We start from the raw sequence: 27,992 nt of genomic DNA, 5'->3' as shown, positions 1-27,992 counted from the left end.
AGCAAACACTGTCCTTTTCTATCAATTTGTGGGCAGGACCACAGCGCTCAGCTAGCCCTTGTCTAGCTAACTCTCCCATTGCTGGATGGAGATTAAGCTGTGTCTATTTTTGTTTTATGTTGTGCTCTTACATTCTGCAGAATTCTGCTTACGGGGATGTCCATTTAAATCAACCATTGGCATCATGAACAAAACGAGTCCCAGAGCAACTCAATTCTGGCAGGTTGAGATAGCCAATCCTTGTTTGCATGAAGGAAAGGACATTGAATATCATTACCTTTGAGAACAGAAATGTGCTGCCGGCTCTCTCCATCTGTAGGATAGTTTCTGAATTCAATATCTTCACCATCTTTCAATTCAACCTTATCATAGCCATACCAGCCAAGAAGTTCATTCATGGTGTTTTCTGCAAAGTTCTGAAAGAGAAGCATAGGCTACTTATGTATATAATCAATAACTATTTGAAAAGAACACATAAATCGAATTCTGTTTCCACTACCCATTTTCTGCCAGCCCCGCCCTACCTCCCTTAGAGTCACGTTTATTTTTCAAATCACGTTCAAAAACTGTCATGCGTTTAAATCTCAGGATGACGCATCCAATTATGACAGGCCTTCAGACATTTGCAATTTAAAGATAACAAGAGAAAAGGTATTTGTCAGTTTTGCTTAAGAATAGGAAGTCATATTTTGGCATATCCTTCTGCAAAGTCTATATCTTTCACTAATACAAAAATATTGAAAGGTAAAAGCACAAAAACAGCTAAGAAGAAATTTTGAAACTGAAAACAATCGACCATTTTGTGGCTCAGATTAATTTAAACTAGAATTGCTTTCTAATTTAGGTGTTGTTTCTTAACATGACTCTTATCTCAGATAAAGCAAAATTTCAGCAAAGAAATAATTTCTCAACTGTCAACCACTACCATCCAGAAAGCTGAATAGTCTACAAGGGTTTCCCTTTTGTAACAGTATTCTTTAAACATTGAAGCATAATTTCCTTTACGAATTCCACTAGTGACAGATTCTTTCCCCATGAAATCAAAGGTCACTGTGATTGTCTTCTGACAAGTAACATAAAAGTACCAAATAACTTTAAGGTTACTAGCCAGCTCAGATTTTGGATAATGTATGAAAACACTTTATGAACTATAAATCAATATACAATCAGCCCTCCATATCTGCAGGCTCTGCATCTGCAGATTCAAGCAACCGCAGTTGGAAAATATTTGGGAAAAAATTCCAGAAAGCTCGAAAAAGCAAAACTTGACTTTGTCATGCAGGCAACTATTTACACAGCACTTGTATTGTATTTACAACTATTTACCTGGCATTTACCTTATATTAAGCATTATAAGTAATCTAGAGATGATTTAAAGTATACGGTAGGATGTGTGTAGGTTATATAAAAATACTACACCATTTTATATAAGGGACTTAAGCACTGCGGATTTAGGGATTGTGGGGTGGGTGTGGGGTGTCCTGGAACCAATCCCTTGTGGATTTGGAGGGACAACTCTATAAAATATAAGGCATTATTATTGTTGTTATTATAGATATGAAGCTGTGGAAATAATGGGTAAATAATAGTTGGACAAATTTAAAGCTTATACTACCAGGTGACTATTTTTAATGAACTTAACAGCTGCTATATCTTAATGCTTGTGTGTGCCGTAAAGCATCTCTATCTGAGAAGGAGAGAGTAGAGAAGTGGTTACCCGGGGCTGGGGGCAGCGGAAACGAGGAGATTGGTCAAAGGGTATAGAATAGCATGCTGTACGGTATGGTGATTATAGCTAATAACACTATCATGTACTTGAATGTTGCTGAGATAGTTGATCCTACATCTTCTCACTGCAAAAAAGAAATGGTAACTATATGACAGGATACAGGTGGTAGCTAATGCTACGGGTAGTAGTCATTTTACAATATATAAATGTATCAAATCAATACATTGTACACCTTAAACTTGCAGTGTTTTGTGTCAATTATATCTCTTCTCAACAAAGCTGGAAAAATTTTAATAAAAAGAAGGATCCTATACTACAGAGTAAGATAATAAATGTTTGTTGAATTAATTTTTTTAAGGCATCTTTATCAGGCAAGGCAGGCTGAGCCTCCTAGACTGAGCTAGAAAAACTATACATTCTAACCTTCTCTGTGGCTCAAAGAACCTTTTCTCATTCTCCCTAGAAGTTGTCATTTCTGAGTTACACTGGGATGTATAATTTATACCTGAAACAAGCACCCAGGCTAAACCAGCATGTGCACAGCCTCAACGTGTAAGTTCCATGTTCTCTTGAACTTCACTTTAGATTTCAGCAGGGGTTGCATAACCCCTGGTGGTCCAGTGGGTAAGACTCTGCGCTCCCAATGCAGGGGGCCTGGGTTCGATCCCTGGCCAGGGAACTAGATCCTGCCTGCGTACTGCAACTAAAAGTCCACATGCCGCAACTAAAAGATCCCACATGCCGCAAGGAAGATCCCGCATGCCGCAACTAAGACTCGGTGCAGCCAAAATAAATAAATTAAATAAATAATAAATAAGTAAAAAGAAATATTAAAAAAAAAAGTAAGGATATTACACTACATAAAAACAAACCTGGCATTTCAAACCACCCACAGGATGCTAGATTTTTTTTTTTTTTTTGCTTTAGTACCCACTTGAGCTCAGAGTTCCAAATGGGTCAATCTGTGATAGTACAATGCACAAGCAAGTTTTAAAAATCTAGCCAGATTGATTCAGTGTTACCGTCCACAAGGCCAACAGCCAGCCATATCAAGCTTTACTGAGGCATTTATTCTATCTGATGGCTGGTCATGTCCACATTAAATAGACATTCTTTTCATGAATGCACGAAGATGATATGATCGATATGTATAATAAGCTCAGCAGCTTCTGGAATACCACCGAGGAGGATTCTGCTAAATGCTGTACTACTCAATCAAAAGAGATTGCTTTAATGAGGTGTCAGTCTCCCTCCCCTAACACCCAATTTCTTTCACTGAGCTGAGTGCCTGGACTGGAGAATGACAGTCCCTAAGCACACAAACCAAGGTCCTCCATCAGGGGTCTGGCAGCAGAAATCTCTGAGGATAAGGATTACATCTTGCATCAAAAAAACAATTCCCAACAGTGCTAAAAGCCAAGTTTAAGCCATCCTACTGGTTGATATGCTGTTTGCCTCAATCTCTAAGAGAAATGTGCCCCAAAATCTCTTGCATAGTAACTCCTGGCCACCATATCTAATTTTCTAGACCATTTGTATCTTGGGCACCTCTTTCTCTGGTTCTGTCTAACCTCTGAAGCGACACAAAAGCTACAGATGCATAATTCACGGAGCAACCTCCCAGCCAAGGATATAGATTTGTTTGTTTTAGTCCAGCTGCAAATCCGTTCAGCCTTTCAGAACCAATCCCAGGGATGGGATCCAGAAGTGTCAGACATTTGCGTAAATACTGAAACCTCAACTGGATTATTAACACAAAATTCATATTATTTGGGCATCTTAAGTGCATCACTTAGTTTACGGTTTGTCCTGAAAACTCAGAGGCTTCATGGAACAATCAATATGATCAATATGGAACTGATGTATTCCATTTTCGAGTTACTATAAATGTCAGGGAAAATAAACTCTAAAACATTCCCTTTCTTATCACTGAAAGTAAAAAGAAACATATTAACGTTTTGATATATGACTGGAAAAGCAGAAAACAAAAGGTTTATAGAGCCTTGAGCCATAACTCTCAAACTTTTCATAAAAAGTCGAACAAGATCAAAGAAAAAGAAACACCAAACTACAAGAATAGGTATCACCGCTGTCTTATATACTATTGCATTAAGAAATCAAAGAACCCCAAGGAATAAATAATTTTTAATTTCTAGTTAGAACTTGATGCTAAACATCATATGGGCTCGCTATGGTGCTAAACCAAAGGAAATGAAATGGATTTTTGCAGTTACCATCCAAGAAACATAATATATTCTAGGAGAAGTGAATTTAATGTTTATGATCCATAAGGGTTTTCAAGTTTTTCTACCAGAAAATTAAGGTGATAAGGGTTAAAGTGCAGAGAGACTTTTGAGGTAAGGCTGTTTGATAATAGGACAAACCACTATACTAAGAGAAGCTGTAAAATTTGCTTCCCCCAAAATCTTCACCCAGAATTTCTCCTGGAAACTTAGGGCAGGAAACTCAAGTAGAATCTCTTAAAGGCCCTTCTAGCTCTAAGGTCCTGTGAAATCAAAGAATTTCTACTTATACAAGAAATAAATTGCCTTTTGCTAAGAAGTATCATAATTACAGTGATCACACAGCATAAATTTTACTGAACAGCCACTATCTCAAATATTTTATCATTGTTCCCATAAACCATCAAAATGTGCCAGAATTTCAATATTCTGGCATCCAAAACACATTTTGCAGACTGCCTCTCACCCTTGGAAGTGGCACAAAAATCCTCCCTCATACCATGTGGTCCAATTTGGGTTTGGAAAATAGGTCACTATAATTACAATGATAATGTCTAACACTCTTATAGCACTTTACAGTGTTTCCACATCCTTTAACTCTCTTGTTCCTTTCAATTACCCTGTGAGTTAGGTATTTGATTTCCACAGTAAACTTTTGGTGAACCTCTGTGACATCCTCATTTTATGACAGAAAATTGGAGCATACAGAAGGTAAATGACAGGCATGAGACATCACCTAGTACAGTCAGAACAAAAATACAGATCTTCGGATCCTTATACCAGGACTCTTTCTATTATAAATTCCGTACAGTCCAATGTGTCAGCAACTCCAAAGGAGCTACCTCCTTGGACCAACAACAGTATTGCAAAGAAATCATATCACCGATGTCAATGTCACATACAAAGAGCTTTTCAACTAGGACATATCTACCTATGCTAAAACTTTGCTTGTTTTGCGACTTGATCATTGACCTCTACTCTCCTTAACTGTCTTTATTGTTGGGATACGGGGGTCTTAAAATTCATAATCAAAATTTAATCTTCTCATTTGACAATTTTTTGACATCACATCTGACTCTAATGGCTTTGCACTTTTAATACTATACCTCCATACCCCTTCCTCTCCCTTTCCAATTCCCCTCTCTCACCTCCAGGGTTCCTAAAGAAAGAAGAAAAGCCTAACCTTTAATCTGAAAGCATGATCTTTTCCTAGAATTTAAAAAAAAAAAGGTCACAGAAAGATAGTAGAAAGACAGGAAACTTAACTATTTCCCCACTCCTCTGAGTTCTTGGCAAAGTTTATTTTTATTGGAATTTAATTCCCAGGACATTCATTAGACACTCTCCTTATTCAACTAGAAATACTGTATGCATGTCAAAGTTCACTCTAAATGGTTTTTAATTGAACATTTTACCAGGTAAATAATAATGACTTGACTTCAAGTCATTTTGAAAATCACAGTAATTATAAAGCCTCAAAATACTCTGAAATGCAAGTACTTCAAGGTCTTCAAAAAGAACTAATGATTTTATTCTGAAAACACCAAAGTTTAAAATATAGGGTAGGTGCCACCGATTTCTCTTATCTCAGGCCTTGCATAACTGAATGTCAGATGTGTTTTCAACTTGGTATCCTACCCAAGAAAGTAGAAAGTTTTCAGAGAGCTCCCATTCATTCATTCAGATGAGGGGAAAGCCACGTCCTCCCTCTTCCCACAAACATAATTCCCATTTCCACTCCAAGTCCTACATCCCTCCACAGTGCTAGTAAAATATGTCATCTATCCCAACGAAACACACTATAAGTTACTTGAGGGCAGAAACCCTTTATTTCATTTTATGTCCCATCTAGCACAATGCCTAGCACTTAGAATCTAATCAATAAATGTGCTAACACATTTGGATACATCCATAAATATTTTTTAAATATGTAAATACAGAAAAATTATCAAACAAAATTCAGGACAGCTGATTCTAAAAATAAATATGTGAAAGCTTAAAAAATTATAATATCCAGGGCTTCCCTGGTGGCGCAGTGGTTGAGAGTCCGCCTGCCGATGCAGGGGACACGGGTTCGTGCCCCGGTCCAGGAAGATCCCACATGCCGCGGAGCGGCTGGGCCCGTGAGCCATGGCCGCTGAGCCTGCGCGTCCGGAGCCTGTGCTCCGCAACCAGAGAGGCCACAACAGTGAGAGGCCCGCGTACCACAAAAATAAATAAATAAATAAAATTATAATATCCAATGTTAATGAGCACTCTCAGACTTTTTTTTTTTTTGATGTGGACCATTCTTAAAGTCTCTATTGAAATTGTTACAATATTGCTTCCGTTTTATGTTTTGGCTTTTTGGCTTCGAGGCATATGGGATCCTAGCTCCCTGACCAGGGATCAGACCCGCATCCCTTGCATTGGAAGGCAAAACCTTAACCACTGGACCTCCAGAGAAGTCCCACCCCCAGACTATTGGGAATTCAAGTTAATTCAACTTTTAGAAAAGGTAACTTGACTCTCTGCAATAAAAGCTTAAAATTTTACATACCCTTTGATTCAGCAATTTTATTTCTAGGTATAGTAGGGACTATTCTAAGGAAATAGGTGCAAAAATATGAATGTTCAGGACTGTTTATCTCAGTGTTGCTTTCTTAGAAACAAACTATATGTCAAACAATCGGAATTCAGTTAAATAAATTATAGACTAGTCATGAAATCACTGAAATGGAATACTGTTTTGCCACTAAATATATGCTGTGGATAAATTTTTACTGCCATGAAAAGTTATTAACAATATGTTAAGTTTTAAATGGAAGCTTAGTAGTTTTTTGTTTTTGTTTTCTTAAAAAACATTCATCATACATAGAAAAGGACATGAAAAGACATACATCAAAATGTTGACGGTAATGGTGTCTGGGTGGGAAAATTACAGGCTTTGTTTTTCTTTTTGCTTATTTATATTGCTTATTCTACTATTTATATCATGTCCATGTATTATTTTTATAAAAATCAAAAAATAGTTTTAATTAACACAGTCTTCTCACAGACAACCATGTCAGTCATATTCACAGTCCTAATAACAGTAAAAAGGATCTGCCAGTTACATTACTTAACTTCAAAACATTCTTACACACATTATCCAAGAAAGTGGAGCATATGAGAAATACTTTCAAAGGAAAAGGAAACCCCCAATCCTGAACAATTTACAAGGTGGGGAAAAAAAATGCTGGTATCTCTGCCAGTTAAGGTTATGAATAATAGAATGATGGTTATTTTTGGAAAATATTTTATCTCCCTTTTCACCTCCATGGGTTCTGACTGACTTCTGAGGTAGATTTCTATTAAGCATCACTGGGTTCACTAATTAAGATTTTTAAAGGGCTGAGGGGATGAAGCTGTAGAAGAAAAGCAGTTCCTTTTGTAGGAAGTAGGAATTAAACTTGATTAGAAATCAATTTCTAGCTCTACCTATCCCCAGGTCTGAAAGTTAAAAGAATTATAATATCCAGTGTTAATGAGCACTCTCAGACTACTGGGAATTCAAGTTGATTTGACTTGAAGTCATCTCTCTTAACACAGACCTAATGGATTGGTTTTATTTTAAGGTTCTACCAAGAAGCAGGCAACATTTAAACAGTGAAAAAGAACTGTGGGAAGAGCCCTTTACAGACTACAAAGTACTTCCATGCTCATGAGCCTACTGGGTCTGATGGTATCCTAAGGATAAGCCACTCCCACAGACATCCCATGTGAGGGTCATCCACATGCATGTTATGTTAAGAGCAGCCAGATTCATACTCTTGGTGCAGACTTTACCCATTGAGCCTTGCTGTTTGTATCTGAACTGCATACAGATTTTTGGCCTGAAATCCTTTTAAGAAGGTCACTGAGCTCCATCTGGGTCATTTTGCAGCATTGTTCTCAGCCACGACACAATGATTAGCACACAGTTCTAAGGGCAGAGGACACATCAAAACACTAAAATCCAGCTCCGACCTGGAGCCGGCCTGAGGAGAAAGTCTCGTTCTCTTATTGACACAGTTTGAATTAGATGGGTGTATTATTGTCACATGAAACCAAGATTGTGTGTTTCCACATATAAAAATCTACGTTGCTTTACTGTCTTGTTGTGACACAGAACAGACAATTATGTCCCCATGTTTTAATCTGTGGCCAGGACATCAAATGTCCTAAAAAGGTCAAAGAAATGTGTGAAATTGTGGAGCCCAGCCCTGGGGCCAACACTGTAGCAGGCATGGCAGGTGTGCAGCTGTGTGCAGCTGTGTCCTATCACAGCTGCAGCACTGGCCTTAAAATCACCAAGTCTTGTTACATTGTTTTCCTGTCCATGCCAAAAGCCACTGGCCTTAAAGCAGGACAGAGTTCCACAACCCTTTACTTATATAAGAGATATTAACACCCATCAGTCTACAGATTCTAAAATATACATTCAGCAAATCTCACCCAGCACAGGCTTTCATGTCTGTTTACATGTTTCAGTTGGCACCATCAAAAACAAAGTTGTTTTTTTTTTTCATTCTACCCTGGAATATCCCTTCTCTTTTAGGAAAATATTCAATAATCTTATTAGCTTGAGTACAAGTATGGCTGACTTCCCATTCCGCAAGAGGAAGTTTTAGACTTCAGAGATTTTTAAATGATCCACCTTCTACTACTTCTAATAATTTTTTCAAAAAAATAAAAAGTATAAAGACTCGATAAAAAGAACACTTCCTTAGAAGATGCAAGAAGTCTGGTCACCCTTGCAAGACACCTCTATTTCCCTGGAACTCTCCTTTTTCAGACAGTCACTTGTATTCAGTGATATTTGCCTTTTTTGAGGCCCTGTTTTTGACTTTCATTTAAAAACTCTGTTACCTCTTGGTTTCTATGAGTCTGTCTTTCACACAAGGAGAGTAGGGCTTGGCTTCTCAGAGCAGTGCTTGGCAAGCACAGAGGCAGGAAACGCAGAAGGGAATGAGTCTGTCAGACTCATTTTCTTCTAGTTCAAATGTTTATTTCAGATTCGGGAGGAAGTGGAGTGGTTCCTTTCCATTTCCTCCTCTCTGGAACCTGTGAATTGTGTAAGGCTTAGAGAGTCTCACTCTACCACACACTATCCTCACCAGCTCACAGATGGAGAAAGAGACTCTTTTCAGAAAACTCCTGGTTTGAACAGAGCAGAATTCATAGCTCTCTGTGCCCTCCCAGGACCTTCTCTTATGGTTTGAGACTAGAGCCTTGAGCAGGACAACCGAGAGCAACACAGAGGACAGGGCTGGTGGGCTCGGGAATATTCTACACCAGCTCCCAAGGGGCAAGCACCATGCTCCGACTGACAAGAGTTCCCAGCCCTGCCACGTGGCACACCTGAGACCACTGCTCAGCCAGGGAGGTCTGACATAATTTGTGAATGCCACAGTGAGATCTGGTCCCAAGCCCACTTTCTAGGTTCCTGAGACTCACTGTTTCTGACATCAGGATGGAGTTTCAGGAGCAAAACTTAAAATATACCTGTTTTAGTAATGAGCTGATTTCAACCTTAAACATGCTGACTTTTCCAATCCACACTCTGATATCTCTATTTTATTTTAGTTTATGGCAAGCTATTTAAATCACTGCACTCACCAGCTCAGCTCTGCAACTTGCTTTATTGTCTATGCAATTGACACAGGTCATTTTTAATGCCAAATGGAGACCATCAGAAACTAAACTAGAAAATCTTATGGTGAGTTTACTACTAAACTCTAACAGATGTGCCTGCCTCTAACTGTAGGCATTAGGACTGAAGCATAATTTTAGGTACAAATTACTTGCTAAGAATATTTATAGACAGAGAAATTCAGCAAAGACCCTAAGACATTTAACACAGATTATCCTGTAGTTGAGCAATTGATAAGGAAGCCAAACATTGTAAATGCATTAATTATGGTTTGTTTAGGAAAGTTTCCAGGGCAGAGTGCTTGATCTAATCACAATGGTTTTGTCAAAGAGTTTTAAAAGATGAAAATCTGACTCATTATCTCTACTCATAGTCTACTTTTTTTTGAATTGTATTACTGTTTGGTAGTCACTAACCATGTTCACCAAGATCTATGCACATAAAATACATACCCTTAAGTGCAACTATATTTACACTTACTCATATATTTACATTTGCACATCCAATATTACATCTAGCTTTTATGTTATGTTCTGGATGAACACCTGAAACGAATTAACACTTCCATATACCAGAATTCCCTCCTAAGAGCCATTTGTTATGATACATGTGAGCTAACAATATATTGAAGGCATATTACAGTAGATACAATCACAATATTCGCTTTAGAAACCGAAAGTAGTCAAAATATAAATTGAATTGCCATCTGATTTTTTAAAATCCTCTCTACTGGTCACTAACTAAATAGGGCAGACTGATTGTAAGTACAGTAAAGCAATAAGTCTTTTTAATTAAGAAAAACCAGGATGAAGTGGGGGGGGGAAGGAAAGATAAAGAAACATTGTAAAGGTCATAATGAGACAAATATTTCTACTTGAAGATATTTTCACTAAAGGACATTAAAGGCAAGCTATGCCAAGTCATGTACTTTTCACACACAAAACTATATTGTATCAAATTTAAATTTGTTACAACTGCTTTGTACATTAAACCAGTGATAACGAAAATGTAACTCAATATCTGATCTAGTGAAACAGCAACCAACATTAGCTCCTAGCCACATGAAGACAATCTCCAATGCCATTACTGGTGTCAGCTAAACCTCTGCCAGTGTGTCTTCTCTGTCCATTTTTAAATAAATTTGTGACTATCTCAATTAGGAAATCTTGAAGGAAGTCTCTATGATGAGGCAATTTTGTTGCTCATTCTCAGCTCCCTGCATTTGCTGTACTTAAAATAGATGCTTATACCAATGTCCTTTCTATTACCCGAAGGGGAAAAAAAATCACATACACACCAGTCCTTTTTCTTTCAGCTCGCAGAGAAGCAACTTGATCCAACCAGTGTTGAAACCTGAGTAGGTCACTGTACACCACGATAAAATTCCCTAATCCCTGAGCCAACTCTCCCTAAGGGGGGGCCTCCTCCGGATCCTCCACTTCCCAGGCTGACTTTTACATTCGCTCTCTCCTCTTTCCCCCTTTCATTTCCCCTACCTTCAAGCCTTGATATGTGATCCACGGTGGGGCTCAGGTTTCCGTTTTTACAGCTTAGGCCGTGCTAGCTGTATACATTCCTTTCTTTCTGCCGGGCTGTGATTACTTACCAGGGCTTAGTTTACACTGGTCCAGATGAAAGCCGTTCAGATGAAGGCAAACACAGCCAGGCAGCTCCAACGGCACCGATATGAAGCTGCACAAGGCCACATTGTGTTCTCGGTGACATTTTGTTGCACATATTTTTATGCAGGGCAACCAACTTGTTAGGTTACTCTACACTTTAGGTTTGGGGAGATGGAGGGGTAATAATACCATGAGGTTCAGGGAGGGGTTTTATTGATGTGGTTATTAACATTAAAAGCAGAAAAATCTTGATGAGTTCAAAATAACCCTTCCAGCTTTTGACTTTGAGAAATCACTTTTAAAATGAGGACTTTTGGTTCTATTATATTAGAAGAATGCATACCGAACAATTCCACTAGAAATGGGATTTCATGACTCACTGGCATGATGTGCATTGACACGACTGAAGATTCTGACCCAGTGTCTCTTACACATTGTTCCAAACTAGGGAGAAAATACTGATCCTTCAGCCAATTGAATTATTTGCTGTGTAAAACTTCTTATTTAATGCTACTCTGTACTGAAATGATAAGGATTAAAACTTCAAATAGTAGGTGGTGACTTGGAAGAAAAATAACATTTTAAAAAGAGGAAATTCTGTGCACGAACGTTAATTCCATACTTAGTCCTGCAGCATTGGCTAAAAATTGTGTAATTTTTCCCCTTCACACAATGTTGTTTTTGTTTCTTCCTCACCAGTTCAGACAAACATCTGTTATACTGTAGAAGGACAACTATCTCCCAAACCACGGAGTGCTCCCACAGCCAAAGTCAACAACGTGAGACCCAAGCATCGAGCACAGTCAGCCTTTATATCCAGCCGGGATAACATTTCACATGTTTTGATTAAAATTAGCTAATTTGTAATTCTAGAACCTATGAAACTTAAAAGCTGCCATCCATATAGATCGCATTAGACAGTGTTTTAAAGGGCCAGTGCACACTGTGACTTCTTAGTGGCTTTACCTCTCTCCTCTTCCTCCACTCCCAATTTAAAATGAAATGGAAATGCAGGACAGGAGGGAAAGGCGAGTGAGGAAGGATGGTTAGTGTAAACTGTTTGAATTCCATCCCCATGGGAAGACAACTCCTGCTGGTCTCTTTTTTAAAAAACTGTCTATCAATGGAATCAATGGAGGTTTCCATCACAAGGAATGGCACTGATTTCCAAGGCAAATCTTCCTTAACTCTCCTTGGACTGATGCTGCACCTCATGCTTCCAGGCACTAAATTCGTCACCCAGAAATAAAAACCCTTATTCCAAAATGCAGATTGCTACAGACATTTTCTGGAAGAAAGGAACGCTAAGCATAGGCACCTAGGTACAGATATAGGATGTATTATCCGTGTGCCCCTTTCTAAACATGGGCTTCATTCAAGGCACTCTCTAGAATATGCTTGTTCTAATCAAGACAACGTCAAACCGCAATAAATTTTACTTAGTTGCTTGCCATCTTCATCGTTTGTCTTTTAAATAGCACCTTAACCAACCTGACCAAGTCAGTGGGCAGTGTTAAGGATTCTATGCAGAAGATGGGGAACACCAAGACGGCTGCAGAATGAAAACTAAAGTCCTCCCTGAAATCTGCTACTTGTTTGTAACTCACAGAAAGACAAAAAATACAAATAAAACAATTTTTTAAAAAAATCAAGAGAGACTCGTGAAATCAACACAAAACAAAATCCTCACCGGGCAAAAGCTGCAACTTCATGGAAAATAAGTGGGGGGTGGGGGAACGAGGGGGGTCCAGAGCCGAGCGGTGCTCTTGTGCAATCACTCCAACGCGAACAGCTGGAGCGCCAGGCTGCTGCGCTCGCCACCTCTGGAGCACCGCTGGCCTGGCGGGGAGCCCGGCCTCGCCGACAGGACTCCGGGCTGGCCTTTCCGAACAATGGGCAGGCGCTCTGCGAAGGCCGCCCCTCAGACAGCTATCTTGCACCGGGGTTTGCCCGGGTCTGCTTAACTGGGAAGTGGAGCATGCAAAGACGAGCGGGAGGCGGAGGCAGACGAGTGAGAGGAGCGAGCAGCTGCGTGCGAAGCGAGCCGGCCGTCAAAAAGCGGTACCCAGACCCGCGCCGCTCGGGCCACAACTCGCCCCGGCACTGACAGCCCCTTTTACACCGTCGCCGCTGGCTTCTAGTCGGGAAGCGGGATCGAGGAACGGGGAGATGAACTGGGGAGAGGGGTGGAATCCAGCGCTCCCCGGCTGCTCCGGCCCGACGGCTCTTAACTTTGGAGGGATCCCGGGGATGGCTCCCGAGGAAGAGGAAAAAACTACCCCACCGACTAGGAAAGCCTCTTCACCATACCCACCCGCCACTTGGGCTCCCGGTCCCCTCCCTCTGAAACGCGCCTGTTACCAACCTGGGGTTTATAAGGTTAAATAGTATGTGGTTTCCCGGCCGCCCCTCCACCCCCATCAAATCTGAGGAAGGCAAATCTCGGGGATGCAGCCCGAGAGTTGGCCTCGGTTTGCACCTGGAGGAGGAGCTGAGGCGTTCTGGGCATCCTACAGAAACTGACAAGCGCTCCCCTGTACCCTCCGAATCTATACAACGGCCCAAAGGGAGCAGGCGGAAGAAAGAGCTCAGGCTCTCTGGCCCCGAAGTCCAAAAATACCTTCATTTCCTCATTGATCTCCCTTTTCACTGGGTGAGCCGGTTTCCTGCTTCTTTTATTTTCCGGAGGTCTCCCTTCTTTCTCCATTTCTGCCATGTTTTTGTGTCTGGTTTCTGTGGAGATGAAATGGCTGCTGCCGCCGCCGGCGGTGGTGGCGGCGGCGGCGGCGGTGGTGGAGGTGGTGCTGATGGTGGCAAGGCTGGCGGAGGTAGCGGTGCTGGCGGGGCTGGGGCTGGGGCTAGGCGCGGGGGAGGGAAGGCGGGCACCGGAGAAGCGGGGTCTCTTCTAGCGGCGGAGAACGTCAGTGGCTGTCAGAGGGAAAGGTAGCTCGAGGAGTCTCGGGGATGCCGCCGCCGCCGCCGCTCCTGCTCCCGCTGCCGCCGCCGCCGCCGCCGCCAACGCCGCCAACGCCGCCGCTGCCCCTGCCGCCGCCGCTGCTTCTGCCGCTCCCGCCGCCGCCGCCGCCGCCGCCAGGCTGCATCCTCGGTGCCCCGTGGAGTCGTCAGCCATCTTCCGTCGCTCTGTCCGTCTGCATGGGCGAGGGGAACGTGGGCCGGGCGAGGAGAGAGCGGCTCTGGGCGTGCGTGCGTGGATGTGTGTGTGTGTGTGTGTTTGTGTGTGTGTGTGTGTGTGTGTGTGTGTGTGTGCGCCCAGGAGAGCGCGCCAGCCCAGGCGCCCAGCGCCTCCCGCTAGCCGAGCCGGGGGCGGGCCGGGGGCCGGCGCCGGGAGGAGGGGGCGGGCGGGGGAAGGGTGGGGGGGCTAGGACAGCCCCCAGCTCCCGAGCGGGCGTGGCTTCCACCGTCACTGTAGACGCCGATGCTGCGCGGCTCCGGGGGCTGCTCGCGGCCGCTGGCTCATCCGCGGCGGGCACCCGCTGGACGCGGAGCCCCTCACGGCCGCTACCTCGGTACGACGCCTCCCCGGGCCCTCTCCGACTCCGGCCGTCCCCCTTAGCTCCGTGATGAAGGCCCGGGTGGGCTAGGAGTTGGGTTTTGAGCCCGAACTAGAAGCTGCTGAGGAAAAATGAATGTGGTTGAGGGGAGGAGGTTGGGCGGTGGGAGGGCGCGGGGATCGAAGGTCGCGTTGCTAGAGGTCCGCTTTCCTCCCCCCTGAAGAAGGCAGACTGAGCTCGCCCCCTCCGGATGGCAGCGCCGGGGTCTCGGAAGAAGGAAACCACAGTCCCGACCTCCCCACAGCTACCAGGACAGTGTCCCCTTCTGGGGGCCACCTCCGGGCTCGTGAGGCTGGAGGCCCCTTGGAGAGCCCCCCGCGCCCTGCTCGGCTGGTCCCCAATGCGGCGCGGGCTACGTACGACTGCGCTTGCTAGAAGGCTTTTGCCTCTCAATGAACCACTTAGAAGTAGGACATCTCGGCCTTCAGCTCCCTGCTCTTTTTTCTTTCTTTTCCTTCCAGTTCTTTCTCAATCTCTCTCTTTCTCTCTCTCTCTCTCTCTCTCTCTCACACACACACACACACACACACACACACACACACACACACACAACCTCTCACACACACACACACACACAACGTCTCACTACAAAGTAACAGCCTTACCCTGTGACCCCGCGCGCACTCTTGTCCCGGTGCCCTGAGTTTAACCCCCCAAAGATTGGGTGCTGCTGGGAGCGCAGGGTCCCGCGTGGGTTCCATTCTCCAGGGAACGGGACTCCCTAGGCACCCCGGGCGGGACCCTCCCTACCCGCTGGGTGCACTCGTTCCCCTAGACTTCCCTGCGTGCGTCTGCTCTCCCCGAGACGTGCTCGCTCCCCCTGTGCTCGCTCGCCTACTCTTTGGGCCTCTCTGTCCACGCCCGGGGCCAAGCTCGGATGGCGTTTCTCCCTCTCTGGGTTGAGGCATTGGCCTGAACGTTTTGATGAGTTTTCGGTGAGACACGCAGCCCTAAACCGCTCGTACACGCGGCGGGGGACACATTGACGTTCCGGGCTTCACTTTCCGGCGCCGCGACACTTCGTAATTACCTGACACAATGCGATATGGGGGTGTCCATTGTTCCACTGAGTGTTATAGTGGAGTGTGCATTCTGACAGTCAATGGAATTTTAAGTCAGTGGAACTTAAAATTACACATTTTTTTTAAGTACTAAAAGACAGAATGCATTCGGTGTGCGGATATGAGTAACCTTTCCATTAAAATCTCAGTTTGGCCTGTCAAATGAGGCTCGTCCTGGGTATTACACTGCCTAATTTGCATTTTGGCATTGTTTTGTTTCTTAAACGTCAAATTAGAGCTCTTTGGGAGCGTACTCAGGAGGGCTGAGTACCTCCATGTTGGCTATTTTGCCTTTTAGCATCATTTTGTTTCGTAAAGGTCAAATTACAGATGCTTGGGAGGGTACCCAGGAGACCTGAGCACCTCCTCTCGCCTCTTCTCTTCCCTGTCTGGAGAGGAGGCTGCACCCGGCTCCGCGTGGCTAGTGGATCCCAGGCGAGCCAAGAGGCCAGAGGGAGCGGGGCCGAAGCAGGCTCCGCAGCGCCTGCAAAGGGTCCGCGCGAAACGCCCCAAGGAAAGTTAAAAATCCTGGGGCGGTTATCCCGGACGCGAAAAAGTCAAGAGGCGAGGGTCGATGAGGTTTTAGGGAGTGCTCTGTCGTACAGGGGTCCCCTATTCGAGATATTACCGGTAGCTTCTGGGAGTGTACCCAGGTATACACAGGTTGTGAGCCCAAGTGCTCTGGCCAGGTCACGCAGCCCGCAGTAGCCCACAGCTGATCTAAGACGACCCAGGCAGCAAGGATGCGGGGAGGAGCCCAAACCTGTTTGCACTAACCGCCCCCCTCCCCCTTCCTGGAACGTTAACACATTTCCGAGTGTGTGAGAGTGGGTGTATTTCACAGTGAGGAATAAGCATCCTAATGCCGTTGCTGGAAGGGAGAGAAGAAGAGGGAATATTTTTGATTTTTCAATCTGGATTTCATCCAAAATATCTGATAAATGGTATGTGGGTTGGAGTTAGTCTTCTCTGTTTTGTCCTCTCAGTCTTTAATGAAAAATAGTGAGAAAACTTTTTTTGGACTTTCGAATATTCTAAAAGTGTGGAAACATATGTTATAAAGTGTACACAAAGAGAAGCTTTTTGTCTTCTGGAAACATATTTAAGTCCCCTCTGTTTCCTTTGGTGCCAGAACCATTACAATTGATTCACTGTGTTTCAGCTGATATCAAATACCAAGTTATATACCCCAAGTCCTAAGATACAGTTTCACAAGTTAAGAATAAACAGAAAAGGTGAACTGTAGCCCAGAGTTATATTTAAAGGCAGCTATACTTCCTTTAAAGAAAATTACTTGCTCTGCCATTGTTCAGGCATTTAATAAAAAGTCATATTAATCAGCTACCTGTTCCTTCTAAGGCATATGTCCTCCAGAAAACCGAGGTGAGAATGTTGAATTACAGCCCACAATGCACATCTTCAGTGACAGAATGAAAGCTCATAAAGTATGTGTGAGGAGACTTTTAGTCTAGAATAAACTTCAGAGCTGATGATTGTTGCACGTTGGCAATGACAAGGTGTGGGTTTCTTCAAATGTGCTACAGATGAGGACAATTATAACAAGCTGCTGCTTTATGAATACCATGAGTCCAGTAATATTCCCTGGATAACTTCATACAGCCTGTAAGAGTATAACCTTATGTGGACAGGAACAGTCAATCTCATACTTATCTCAGAAGAGCCACTCTTTTGCTTCTTTGATTTAGCCTTATGCTCTCCAATCATCAGCTTGTTCTCTCTCTCTCTCTCACATACACACATACACAAACGCACCAAAGACAGACCCTGGACATAGAAAAAGTCTTCAATTTTCCCTTTGGTGACTAGTCCTGCCAGTCACCAAAATAAGCACGGGACTGACCTTTCATGCATTCATTTCTCAGTTATATTTTTGTGACTTCTTTTACTCTTCAGGGTTGCTCTTGATGTTTGTTCTAGCCTGATTCCTCCAGAAAATACATTGGAGAGTGGATAGGAAGACCCCAGGGTGATCTGCCTTCAGCCCTCAACCCCTAGATCTGCTTCTTTGTTATCTCCAAGAACACCTAACTGGAAGCCCAGTCTTCATGCCTGGTAAGGAATTAATAGATATTTGCTGATTGAGCAGTATGACATAATGACAAACTTACTTTTGTATATTGTTTGAAATTAATGCTCCTTTTGAACAAGCTCTGTGATCTAACCAAATGTGGTGACTAAAATATGTGGGAAAATTACTATGCTGGAGACATTATTAGAACTGTCTCATCTAACATCCACAAAACCCTATGAGGCAGCATCTACTGTGATCCCCATTTCACAGATGAAGAAACTAAGGCTTACACAGCTAAGTTATTAAGTCACAAGCTAGTAAGTGTTGGGATTTGAATCCATAACTTTCTGTTCACCTCTGGATTTCGAGTTCTTGACACTATACTAATCTTCTTTGACAAATTCCTTTTAACAATCTGTATTTTATATAATCTAAGACCCACATTTTTCTAATTTTAACATCTCTGAAATTGTGATATATCTTACAAGACTTCTTTCAATTATAAGTGACAGCTTTTTTTTCCCTCCTTGGTATACGAAATAATAGCGTATTTTCCAATCAGTGGCATATTTGGTTATGGTAGTTTATGCTGCAATATCAAATCATTAGAAAATCTAAGAGACTTAAAACAAAAGAGGGGGCTTCCCTGGTGGCGCAGTGGTTGAGAGTCTGCCTGAAGATGCGGGGGACGCGGGTTCGTGCCCCAGTCCGGGAGGGTCCCTCATGCCGTGGAGCAGCTGGGCCCATGGGCCATGGCCGCTGGGCCTGTGCGTCCGGAGCCTGTGCTCCACACGGGAGAGGCCACAGCGGTGAGAGGCCCGCATACTGCAAAAAGGAAAAAAAAAAAAAAAGAGGTTTATACTCCTTGCTCACACAAAGTCTGCTGAAGATCTGTGTGACTCTCCAGAGCAACTGTCTTCCATGTGACGGCTTGGCATTGCACCTCTGTACCAGCACGTACTTCCATAGCCACTAACTAGGAGAAGATGGAGCCCTGGAGGATCTCACACAGCAATTAAATGCTCCAGCCTGGCAGTGACATAGGTCACTTCTGCCTCCAATCCATTGGGTAGAATTAGTCATATGGCTCTGCCCAACTGCTAGGGAAGCTGGGAATTGAATCCACCATGTTCCCCAAAGGACAGGAGAACTGGATATGGATGACCATTTAACATTTGTACCACAATGTTTTCTTCATTCACTGAAATATGGTCATTAGGATCAGGTAATGGAAATATCATAGATCTATTTTATTCAAATCCAGTGAGCAGCAATTGACCTGTGATTTGTTATAGTCCATCTTAAGCATACATTCAAAATTCGTGCTCATGTTTAACTTCAAAGAACAAAATTCAGAATTAATTTCAAAAAGAACATTATGGAACAGCATAACTATAATGCAGGGGCTTTAATCAGGAGCCTACAGGTGAGCTTCCAGGGCTTTGAAACCTCCTGAAATGATATACAAAATATTCAGTGCATTTTTTTCTGAGGAATGGGTACATATCTGTCATTCTCAATTGGGATTCATGATTTATTCATTCCCTTATTCAACAAATATGTATTAAGAGCCCACTATATTCCAGGAATTGTGTTCTGAGTGCTTTGGATCCAGCGCAAAGATGACAGACAAGTTCCCAAAATCTCATTAAGCTTATAGTGTACAAAAGGGACAATGAGTAAGCAAACAAATAATCAAAGAAGGGCTTCCCTGGTGGCACAGTGGTTAAGAATCCACCTGCCAATGCAGGGGACACGGGTTCGAGCCCTGGTCCAGGAAGATCCCACAGGCCACGGAGCAACTAAGCCTGTGCACCATAACTACTGAGCCCGTGTGCTACAGCTACTGAAGCCCACGCACCTAGAGCCCATGCTCCGAGAGCCTGTGCTCCGCAATAACAGAGAAGCCACTGCAGTGAGAAGCCCGCGCACCGCAATAAAGAGTAGCCCCTGCTTGCTGCAACTAGAGAAAGCCTGTGTCCAACGCAGCCAAAAATATAAATAAATAAAATTAAAAATAATAACAATAAAAGAAGGCAATTTTTGATCCAGATGGGTGACATAAAAGGACAATGTGATAGAGAGGAACTGGAGTAGGGTGGTTATAGAGGTTGGGGTCTGCTTTAGCTAAAATAGTCAAGATAGACCTTTAGGAGGAGAAATTTGACCTGAAATAGGAAATATGAGAAGGACTGCCTATGCAGAGGTCTTGTAATCCTGGAGAAAAGTGTTCTGGTCAGAATTCTATAGGAGCTGAAGAATGTACTCAGCACGTTGGAGAAATTGAAAGTATCTAGAGCGTGAAGAGTGGTAGGAAAAGTAGTGAAAGAGGAATGCAGAGGCCAGATTATATGGAGCCTGCACATAAGGGATGGATAAGAGATCAGAATTTTATTTTAAGATCAAGGTAGACAAATGCACAGTGTAAAGAAACCCCCTTTGCATGGGAAGGCCTAAATTTCTTTCTGGTTCCATTATTTGTCTGTGTGGATCATCAGGCCATGATTAGCTCTGCCATTAATCAGCAGGTTAACTCAGCTGGGCACCTCCCTGAATGGGGATCCCCTTCCCTCCTTGCTGTTCCAAGAACATCCTCACCCCCTTTGCCATGGTGTCATGGTGAAGACCATGACCTTCTCAAAAAAATGGAGGCTTTCTGTCAGATATAGGGCTATAAGAAGCTCCCCAGCTGGTAGCTTCAAACAGACTCAACATTCTTTGCAGGAGAATAAGGGGCTTCATACTTTAGTGAGGCCTTGAGCAAGTCATTTTACATTAACATTCATTTCTTCATTTGTGAAGTGAGACTAGTGAGTTGTATTTTGGAGTGTTGTTATGTCCATATAATGTCCATTAAAGTGAACTAAAAATAAACCTGCACAAATTTCTGTATGCAAATGTGTATCATCTGCTCTTCTGAGGATCATTATTATTTTACAATAGCCTTAGGTTTATATGTACAGACTAATACAGATGTGTGCCAATTTAAGGAAACCTGACACATGAGGAATAATCGTCTAGATAACAAAAATGTTCTTCATTTTCAAACTAATGTACACCAGGGTCCTTTTTAATAGTAATTTGCTAAAATGTAATAATTTTAATGCATAAAAATGAGATTTTCATATACATTTTCAAGAATATTTCTACCGTATCCATTGAGGCAAGCATAGCAGTACCTCTAAATTCAAGGAAATGGTCAATTCGAGTTATAATTCTTTTTTATTTATTTATTTATTTTTTGCTGGGTTGGGTCTTCGTTGCTGCGCTCAGGCTTTCTCTAGTTGCAGAGAGTGGGGCTACTCTTCGTTGCGGTGCGCAGGCTTCTCATTGCGGTGGCTTCTCTTGTTGCGGAGCATGGGCTCTAGGCACGTGGGCTTCAGTAGTTGTGGCGCACGGACTTAGTTGCTCTGTGGCATATGGGATCATCCCAGACCAGGGCTCGAACCCGTGCCCCCTGCATTGGCAGGCGGATTCTTAACCACTGCGCCACCAGGGAAGCCCTCGAGTTATAATTCTTAATTTTATCCATTGAAGCAGAGATCAAAGCCTAGTGCTTATTTACCCCAAGCATCTCTATGCTCAAAAAAAAAAAAAATGTTAAGCTCAACTACCAATGTGTATGTCTGAATATAACAGCATTATGTGTAGTAAACCTGTGGAAATAAATGAAGACCATCCAAATGAGAACAAGCAAGGTCTGTTTATTTAGAGCAAGGAAGTCAGCCACCATCACTTGCATTTGGTAGAGACTCAAAGGCAGGCATAGGAGTAGAAAAACTTTATAGGGAGGAAAAAAAAAGGCTTCAGGTGTGCTCTGATTGGAGGTTGCTGACTTGGAGACGCTGGAGAGGGCTAACTAGACGCAGGGCATCCTACTTTGGGGGAAAATCAGTTTGGGGAGCATATTGGCTTTCTCTAGTTCGTCCTGAGTTGGAAGCGGGTGGTGGTAAGGAATTGGGAAGCTGGCAGTCTTTTACCAAGTTCCAGTCATTCTGGGCTGATTGTGGAGAAATTGGTTTGGCTTCTCTGACTTGTTGCTTCGGAGATTATGGGTCAGTGTTTTTGGTTTTTTTTTTTGGCTTTTCTTTTTTTAAATTTTTTTAAATTGAAGTTTAGTTGATTTAAAATGTTATGTTAATTTCTGCTGGACAGCAAAGTGGCTCAGTTATATATACACAAACTATTACATATAGAATGGATAAACAACAAGGTCCTTCTGTATAGCACAGGGAACTATATTCAATATCCTGGGATAAACCATAATGGAAAAGAAAATAAAAAAGAATGGGTCAGAGTCCTATTGTCATACATGGTTTGGCCATTGTCCAACTGTATAGTCAATCTCTCAAGCCATTAACTAGAAAATAATATAGGCCAGGCAATGAAGAATAAACTAAATCCAGGTATAGGGCAACTTCCATTTGTGGTGAGACAATATTTTGATGTATTAAGAAGTGTTGTTTTGTTTGTACCTGTTAATTCCTTTCTACCCCATGCACTCATTCATTTAAACTAGACTTTAGCATCCATTGCTTCAGGGTAAGGCTGTTATAAAAGAAATTCACAAAACTATGAGTTGTCTGTGACTTTTGAGATTTAAAATGGGCTTGTGAAATTCACGGCAGAAAAAAAAAGTTTGAGAGGAAACTTTCTTCTTTGAATTTCAAAAGTCTAGATTTTGAGTATCAAGACCCAATGACCTGAAGGATTTAGATTATAAAATTTACACCTTGGGAGTTCCCTGGTGGTCCAGTGGTTAGGACTCTGTGCTTTCACTGCAGAAGGCGAGGGTTCCATCCCTGGTAGGGGAACTAAGATCCTGCAAGCTGTGCGGCACGGCCTAAATAAATAAATAAAGTCTATGCCTTAAGAAATAGGTTCCAAAAAAGAAATGATAAGCCAAAGGAAGATTTCCCAGTCCAGAAATGGATTACGATTCTGTGTGGTTGCGGGGAAGAGGGAGCAAAGGAGTTTATACAAGGGATGGAGGCTCACTGAAGCTTCCCACCCGGGTCCCAGTTCCCTGGGGTGTCAGAGGAGCAACTGGCACACTTGCTAGGTTTGAGGGAATCTGAAGGCAGAGGGCAGAGAGTCGAGGCGAATAGTGCCTCCTTTCTGAGATGCAGCCTGGAAGAGTGCCAGCCCAGCATGGTGCAGCCAGGCACAGTGTGGATAGGCACAGCGGTGTGCGAGGGCTTGGACAGAAGGTCCTGGGGTCGCCGTAAATACTCTCCACTCACCATAGTGTGTGTTTCATGTGTGGCTGAGAGTGGAGCAGGTGTGGCTCTAAGAGACTGCAGAATTTTTTTTAATTTATACTTAATTTTTAATTGATGTATAGTTGATTTACAATGTTGTGCTACTTTCTAGTGTACAGCAAAGTGATAGTTATACATATATATGTATTCTTTTTCATATTCTTTTCTACTATGGTTTATTAAAGGATATTGAATATAGTTCCCTGTGCTATACAGTAGGACCCGTTGTTTATCTATTTTATATAGAGTAGCTTGTATCTGCTAATCCCAAACTCCTAATTTAGCCCTCCCCACTTTTCCCCTTTGGTAACCATAAGTTTGTTTTCTGTGTCTGTAAGTCTGTGTTTTGTAAATAAGTTCATTTGTATCATATTTTAGATTCCACGTATAAGTGATATCATATGGTATTTATCTTTCTCTTTCTGACTTACTGCACTTAGTATGATAATCTCTAGGTCCATCCATGTTGCTGCAAATGGCATTATTTCATTCTTTTTTATGGCTGAGTAATATTCCAATGTGTGTGTGTGTGTGTGTGTGTGTGTGTATGTACACCACAACTTCTTTATATTGTATATTCATCTGTTGGTGGGCGTTTATGTTGCTTCCATGAGACTACAAAATTGAAGTAGGCCTGCCCCCAAAATGTTTGATCAGAGATTCCATGAGGACTTCCACATCAGAGGATGCCAGCTGGAGAGGTGACAGTGGCTGAGGAGTAAATGCCACCCACCCACCCACCTGTCATGTAGATGCCAGCCCAGTGAGAAAAGTGCAGGGGATGGACACGAGAGAAGACTAAATCAACTGAGATTATCTGAAGGTTTCATTTCTACCTTCTAGCATAGTAGTCTTGTGAAACAGAGATTGGGTTCAGTTATAACGAAAGAAAAAGTTTACGTGTAGCAAATACCTAGAGTTTTTACATTGATACTTATAGCTCACACATAATATTTACCCTATAACTCAAATTTGCTTTTAAACGATTTTTTAAAATGGAGTTTTCTGGCTCCTGAAGTAAATTTTGGGCATTATCTGCCTAATTATTTACTATCTAAATAGTATCACCCAAACAAGAAGAGTTTCCTTGAGGTTATGGCCTTAATATCATAATAAGACCAATTTAAACACAGAACATTTTTAATAATTAGGCCAAATTCTAGTAAATATAAATTTCAACTTAGTATCTGAGTTATCATGAATTGTCATTGCCTTCCTCGATGACATCCATTGATGAAATCAGAACCCTTCTCTGTATTAGATTTATATAGATACTAATGTAGACTTACAATAATATCACATTTCCTTTAGATAATCAAATGCCATTAAAACAATTAGCCCTCTGACAATCCTATGTTGGGTTATATCGTCAACTATCGTGTCTTGAATTCCTGCTACAGCCAAGTATTTTGTGCAAATTATGTCATTGATTTCTCACAACCATGCTTGAGAGTATACTTCTTCCCATTTCACACCTTAGGAGAGCGAAGCTGAGCACAGGGTCACACTAGGAAGTGGCCGATCCCTGATAAAAGTCCCCAGTCAGCCGACTCCCAGACAGGTGAGATATGCTTTGACCTACACCATGTTCTGCTGTTCTCTGCTCAGCCCTTCTATCACCTTTTTTTTGGAAAAGAGAGCATGCAAATACTGTAAATAATTCTAATTTCTACATGGATGTTATAGAAATTAAAACATCCGTAACAAAATACTCAACCTTTCAAAAATAACATACTACATTTTAATATTCTCAAACCAAATATGGTATTCAGTAAAATGGTTACAGAGGATTGATATCTATGTTTTGACCCACCTCCTTTGAGAAACATTACATGTTGTAAAAAACATTTTTCTTTCACAGAAAATTTGTCTCCAACGTGCTGTTCGGCCCTGAGTTGTCTCTTTATTACATCCCAGAGGGAGGACATTGAGTGGAAAAGTTTCCACAGTTTCACTATGAGAAGACATTATACATTTCAGTGGAAGAAAAAAAATGTCATCAAAAGCTAAGTAGATAAGTTAAGGATGCTATAATAAGTCTTGGGATATAGGCTGTGCATTTGTTTTGTTTTTTAATTCCATTAAAGTCAGTAAATCTGTGTACCAGATGCTGAAGTAGGACTCTTGCTTCAAGCCAGTTTTGCCCTTCCCATCTGAAGTCAGCCAGTCTTTAGTGCAGCTGATCTCCTTTTGAGTCTGGAGGTGAGGGAGAGCTGGCAGGGACAGATGGAAGAGAAGAGAGAAGATCCGGGGACAGTGACTAGAAGCTGCGCTCCTTGAGGAAGTCTCAGGATGTACAGTATGGGAAGGTGCCGAAGCCCTAAACTGGGAAACAAAACAAAACACCAGCATGGGGAAAAAAAAAAGGAAGTTCAACATTGAACACAGAGTATGCACAGAGGCATCTTTTTATGTGGTGAGCAGTAGAGTTTTGTCACTGAACACATGGACAATTATATAGAATTTAGTAATACAAAAGCTACTATTTCTTGAATGCATTTTATGCACCAGGGACCATGCTTAATATTTTACAGAGATTATTTTATTCAATCTTCACACAGTTGACACAATTACAGATTGTGTTCCATTTTGCAGATGGGGAAATGGAGAGTTAAGACATTCAGCATTTGCCTACTAAGTGGGCCAGCAGTCTGAGTAGAGTCTAGAATTCTCCCTGCCACCTTGTATTACCAATGGTTTTGGTGAGGAGTCTTGCTTACAAGTAACAAAACGAGCTCTAACTGTCTAAAGAAAAAAAAATGTTGGAGGAAAGGGGGTTCACAGAATCCAAGAGGCTGGGAGAACAGGCTTGGGAAACAGGCAAGAACCCAGGGCCTCAGGAGGCCAGGCCACAGGAACACCCTATCCAAGATACCACCATCTCTGCTTCTGCTATACCACACCTTCTAGAAATGACAACTGAACATCATGCTGACCCCATGAGCTGCCCCAGATGCTTCTCCTTCATCTTTACCTCGGGGTGCACAGGCCTGGTTGGGAAGGTCCACGGCCAGGTGTTGGAGCCCCTGTTCCATATTCCAGGGGGTGGGGAGAGTGAGATTCAAACTGTTTGGCATCCACAGTGGAAAGTGAGGTCTTATATCCCAAGATCACACGCGATGAAGAATTCCCCTAAATGCAAGGACAGATGGATTTTGACAGCCAAAGGAATGTTATAATGTCCTTCCAGACTACCAGCTGTAGCCACTTTGTAGCAAATCATTCCATTAGGAAAGTAAATGTAGGGCTGTTAAAATAATTTTGAAAGGTCAGGCAAAGGTGGAATTGTGCAAACATTAAATATTGCAAATCAAAACCTGACTGACCTAGAATTTCATCCTAATAGATTTATTTTCAATCTCTAAATGCAGACTTCAAAAAGGCAAATTTGGTAACCCATATGCTAAACAGCAATTAATTGGAATGTTTAGGGAATGGAATGTTCTTGTTAACTTAAATTTCTAACTAAATGTGATTAAGCCTTTAAAAAGACCCACAAGCCTTTATATTTCAGATCTTGTCACTGGAATTCTTAATAAAATATTTGGATTGTGAGGATTTTGCAATTCCTCAGAATTACTGATGCCACCATATGTGGTTGTAAAGTGCAGTCGGTGTAGACTGTGCTGAATGTGTTCAGATCTCGGGGTATATGTTCCATGTACACTTCATTAACCAAATTTCTTTTTTCATTTTAGGCTGATCCTTTTGCAAATTTTTATTAAAATTCTTATTTTTAAAAAAAAATTTATCACCTCTTAACATAAAGGGGAAATGGCTATATATTCAATTACAAATGCAGAAACATATAATACGATTTGATCTTGAAAATGTAACAGCCATGAAGGCATCCAATATTCCTTCATTAGCCAAACTTCTGATATGAGTTTGCCTTTTGTTTTCTCCATTGTATAAAAATTAGATAAAGAGGAGGAAATAAATTCTGTCCACATAAACTTCTTTTTTTTGGAGCCTACTAAGGGCAAGCATACTACTAGGCACTGTGAACATAAACATAAATAATAAAGGTGTTTTTAAAATGAGATGGGAATTCAGAAAATGGGCTGACTAATTCTGAGTGAAGGATAGAGATGGCAACCATCTGAGCTGGGCCTTGAGGAATGAGAAGTAGGATATTGCCAGATGAGGGAGGGAGAAGGAGGACATCCTAGGCAGGAAGAACAGTGTGAAGAAAAGTGTCAAGACGTGAAAGTGCAAATGGAGGAAAGGGAAGGGGGAATAATTCAGTGGGCCTAGGATGAGTATGTTAAAGGGGGCTATGAGATCACCCCAAATGTAGGATAGGACCAGACTGTCAATGGCTGCAAATACCATCCTAAAGGACAGTGGACTTCTTTCTGAGAGTCCTAGGAAGCCACTGAGTCTTTTTTAGAAGGTGATAAGACCATAAATGTGGGACAGGAAGATCACTTTGACAAAACGTAAAAGGCAGAAGAAGAGACCAGAAGTAGGAAATTACATAAGAGGTGTTTGTAAAAGTCCAAGAGGTAATAAATTATTGCTTAGACTAGTGCAGTAGTAGTTGGAAGGGATTCTTTCTACGAGTTACCTTAGAGACAGAATCCATAGGAATTGGTATCTGACTGAACAGAGGGGAGAGGAGATTGTGTGAAAAAAGTGAGTATTTGGATAATAGAGCCCATTGCATAGTAACTAACTCCTTTTTGCAAAAACAACAATAAAAATTGCACTTCTAATTGGCTCATTGAATAAGTGGAACAGTGGATTCCAGTTTTGATTGATCATCTCCCCAGCCCAGACCTACTGAAGTAGGTTGTCTGGAAGTAAAGACCAGTAA

At 42.1% G+C, this 27,992-nt stretch overlaps 1 protein-coding gene and 1 long non-coding RNA gene across 4 annotated transcripts in view; one reads left to right on the top strand and one right to left on the bottom strand.

The window, feature by feature from the left end:
• The window catches only part of SOBP (sine oculis binding protein homolog), a 160,040-nt gene extending 145,467 nt beyond the window's left edge, over positions 1-14,573 (bottom strand). For all 3 annotated transcript variants that reach the window (XR_012324768.1, XM_033867592.2, XM_033867593.2), the window contains exons 1-2: positions 13,868-14,573; positions 278-416 (exon numbers count right to left, since the gene is read on the bottom strand). Coding sequence is in view for 2 of the 3 variants with exons in the window: in XM_033867592.2 (XP_033723483.1) it covers positions 278-416; positions 13,868-13,963 (235 nt within the window). In the remaining variant the exon portion in view is untranslated. The remainder of the gene's footprint in view (positions 1-277; positions 417-13,867) is intronic.
• On the top strand, positions 13,253-26,871 carry LOC141276008 (uncharacterized). The gene is made up of 4 exons (XR_012324769.1): positions 13,253-13,900; positions 17,795-17,953; positions 24,654-24,734; positions 25,035-26,871. It is a non-coding gene; the product is annotated as an uncharacterized lncRNA (long non-coding RNA).
• Positions 26,872-27,992: the final 1,121 nt, after the last annotated feature.

Source organism: Tursiops truncatus, chromosome 12 (assembly GCF_011762595.2).
Source record: "Tursiops truncatus isolate mTurTru1 chromosome 12, mTurTru1.mat.Y, whole genome shotgun sequence".
NCBI classification, from domain to species: Eukaryota; Metazoa; Chordata; class Mammalia; order Artiodactyla; family Delphinidae; genus Tursiops; species Tursiops truncatus.
The sequence above is the reverse complement of the archived record's forward strand: the minus strand, read 5'-3'. Positions and strand labels throughout refer to the sequence as shown.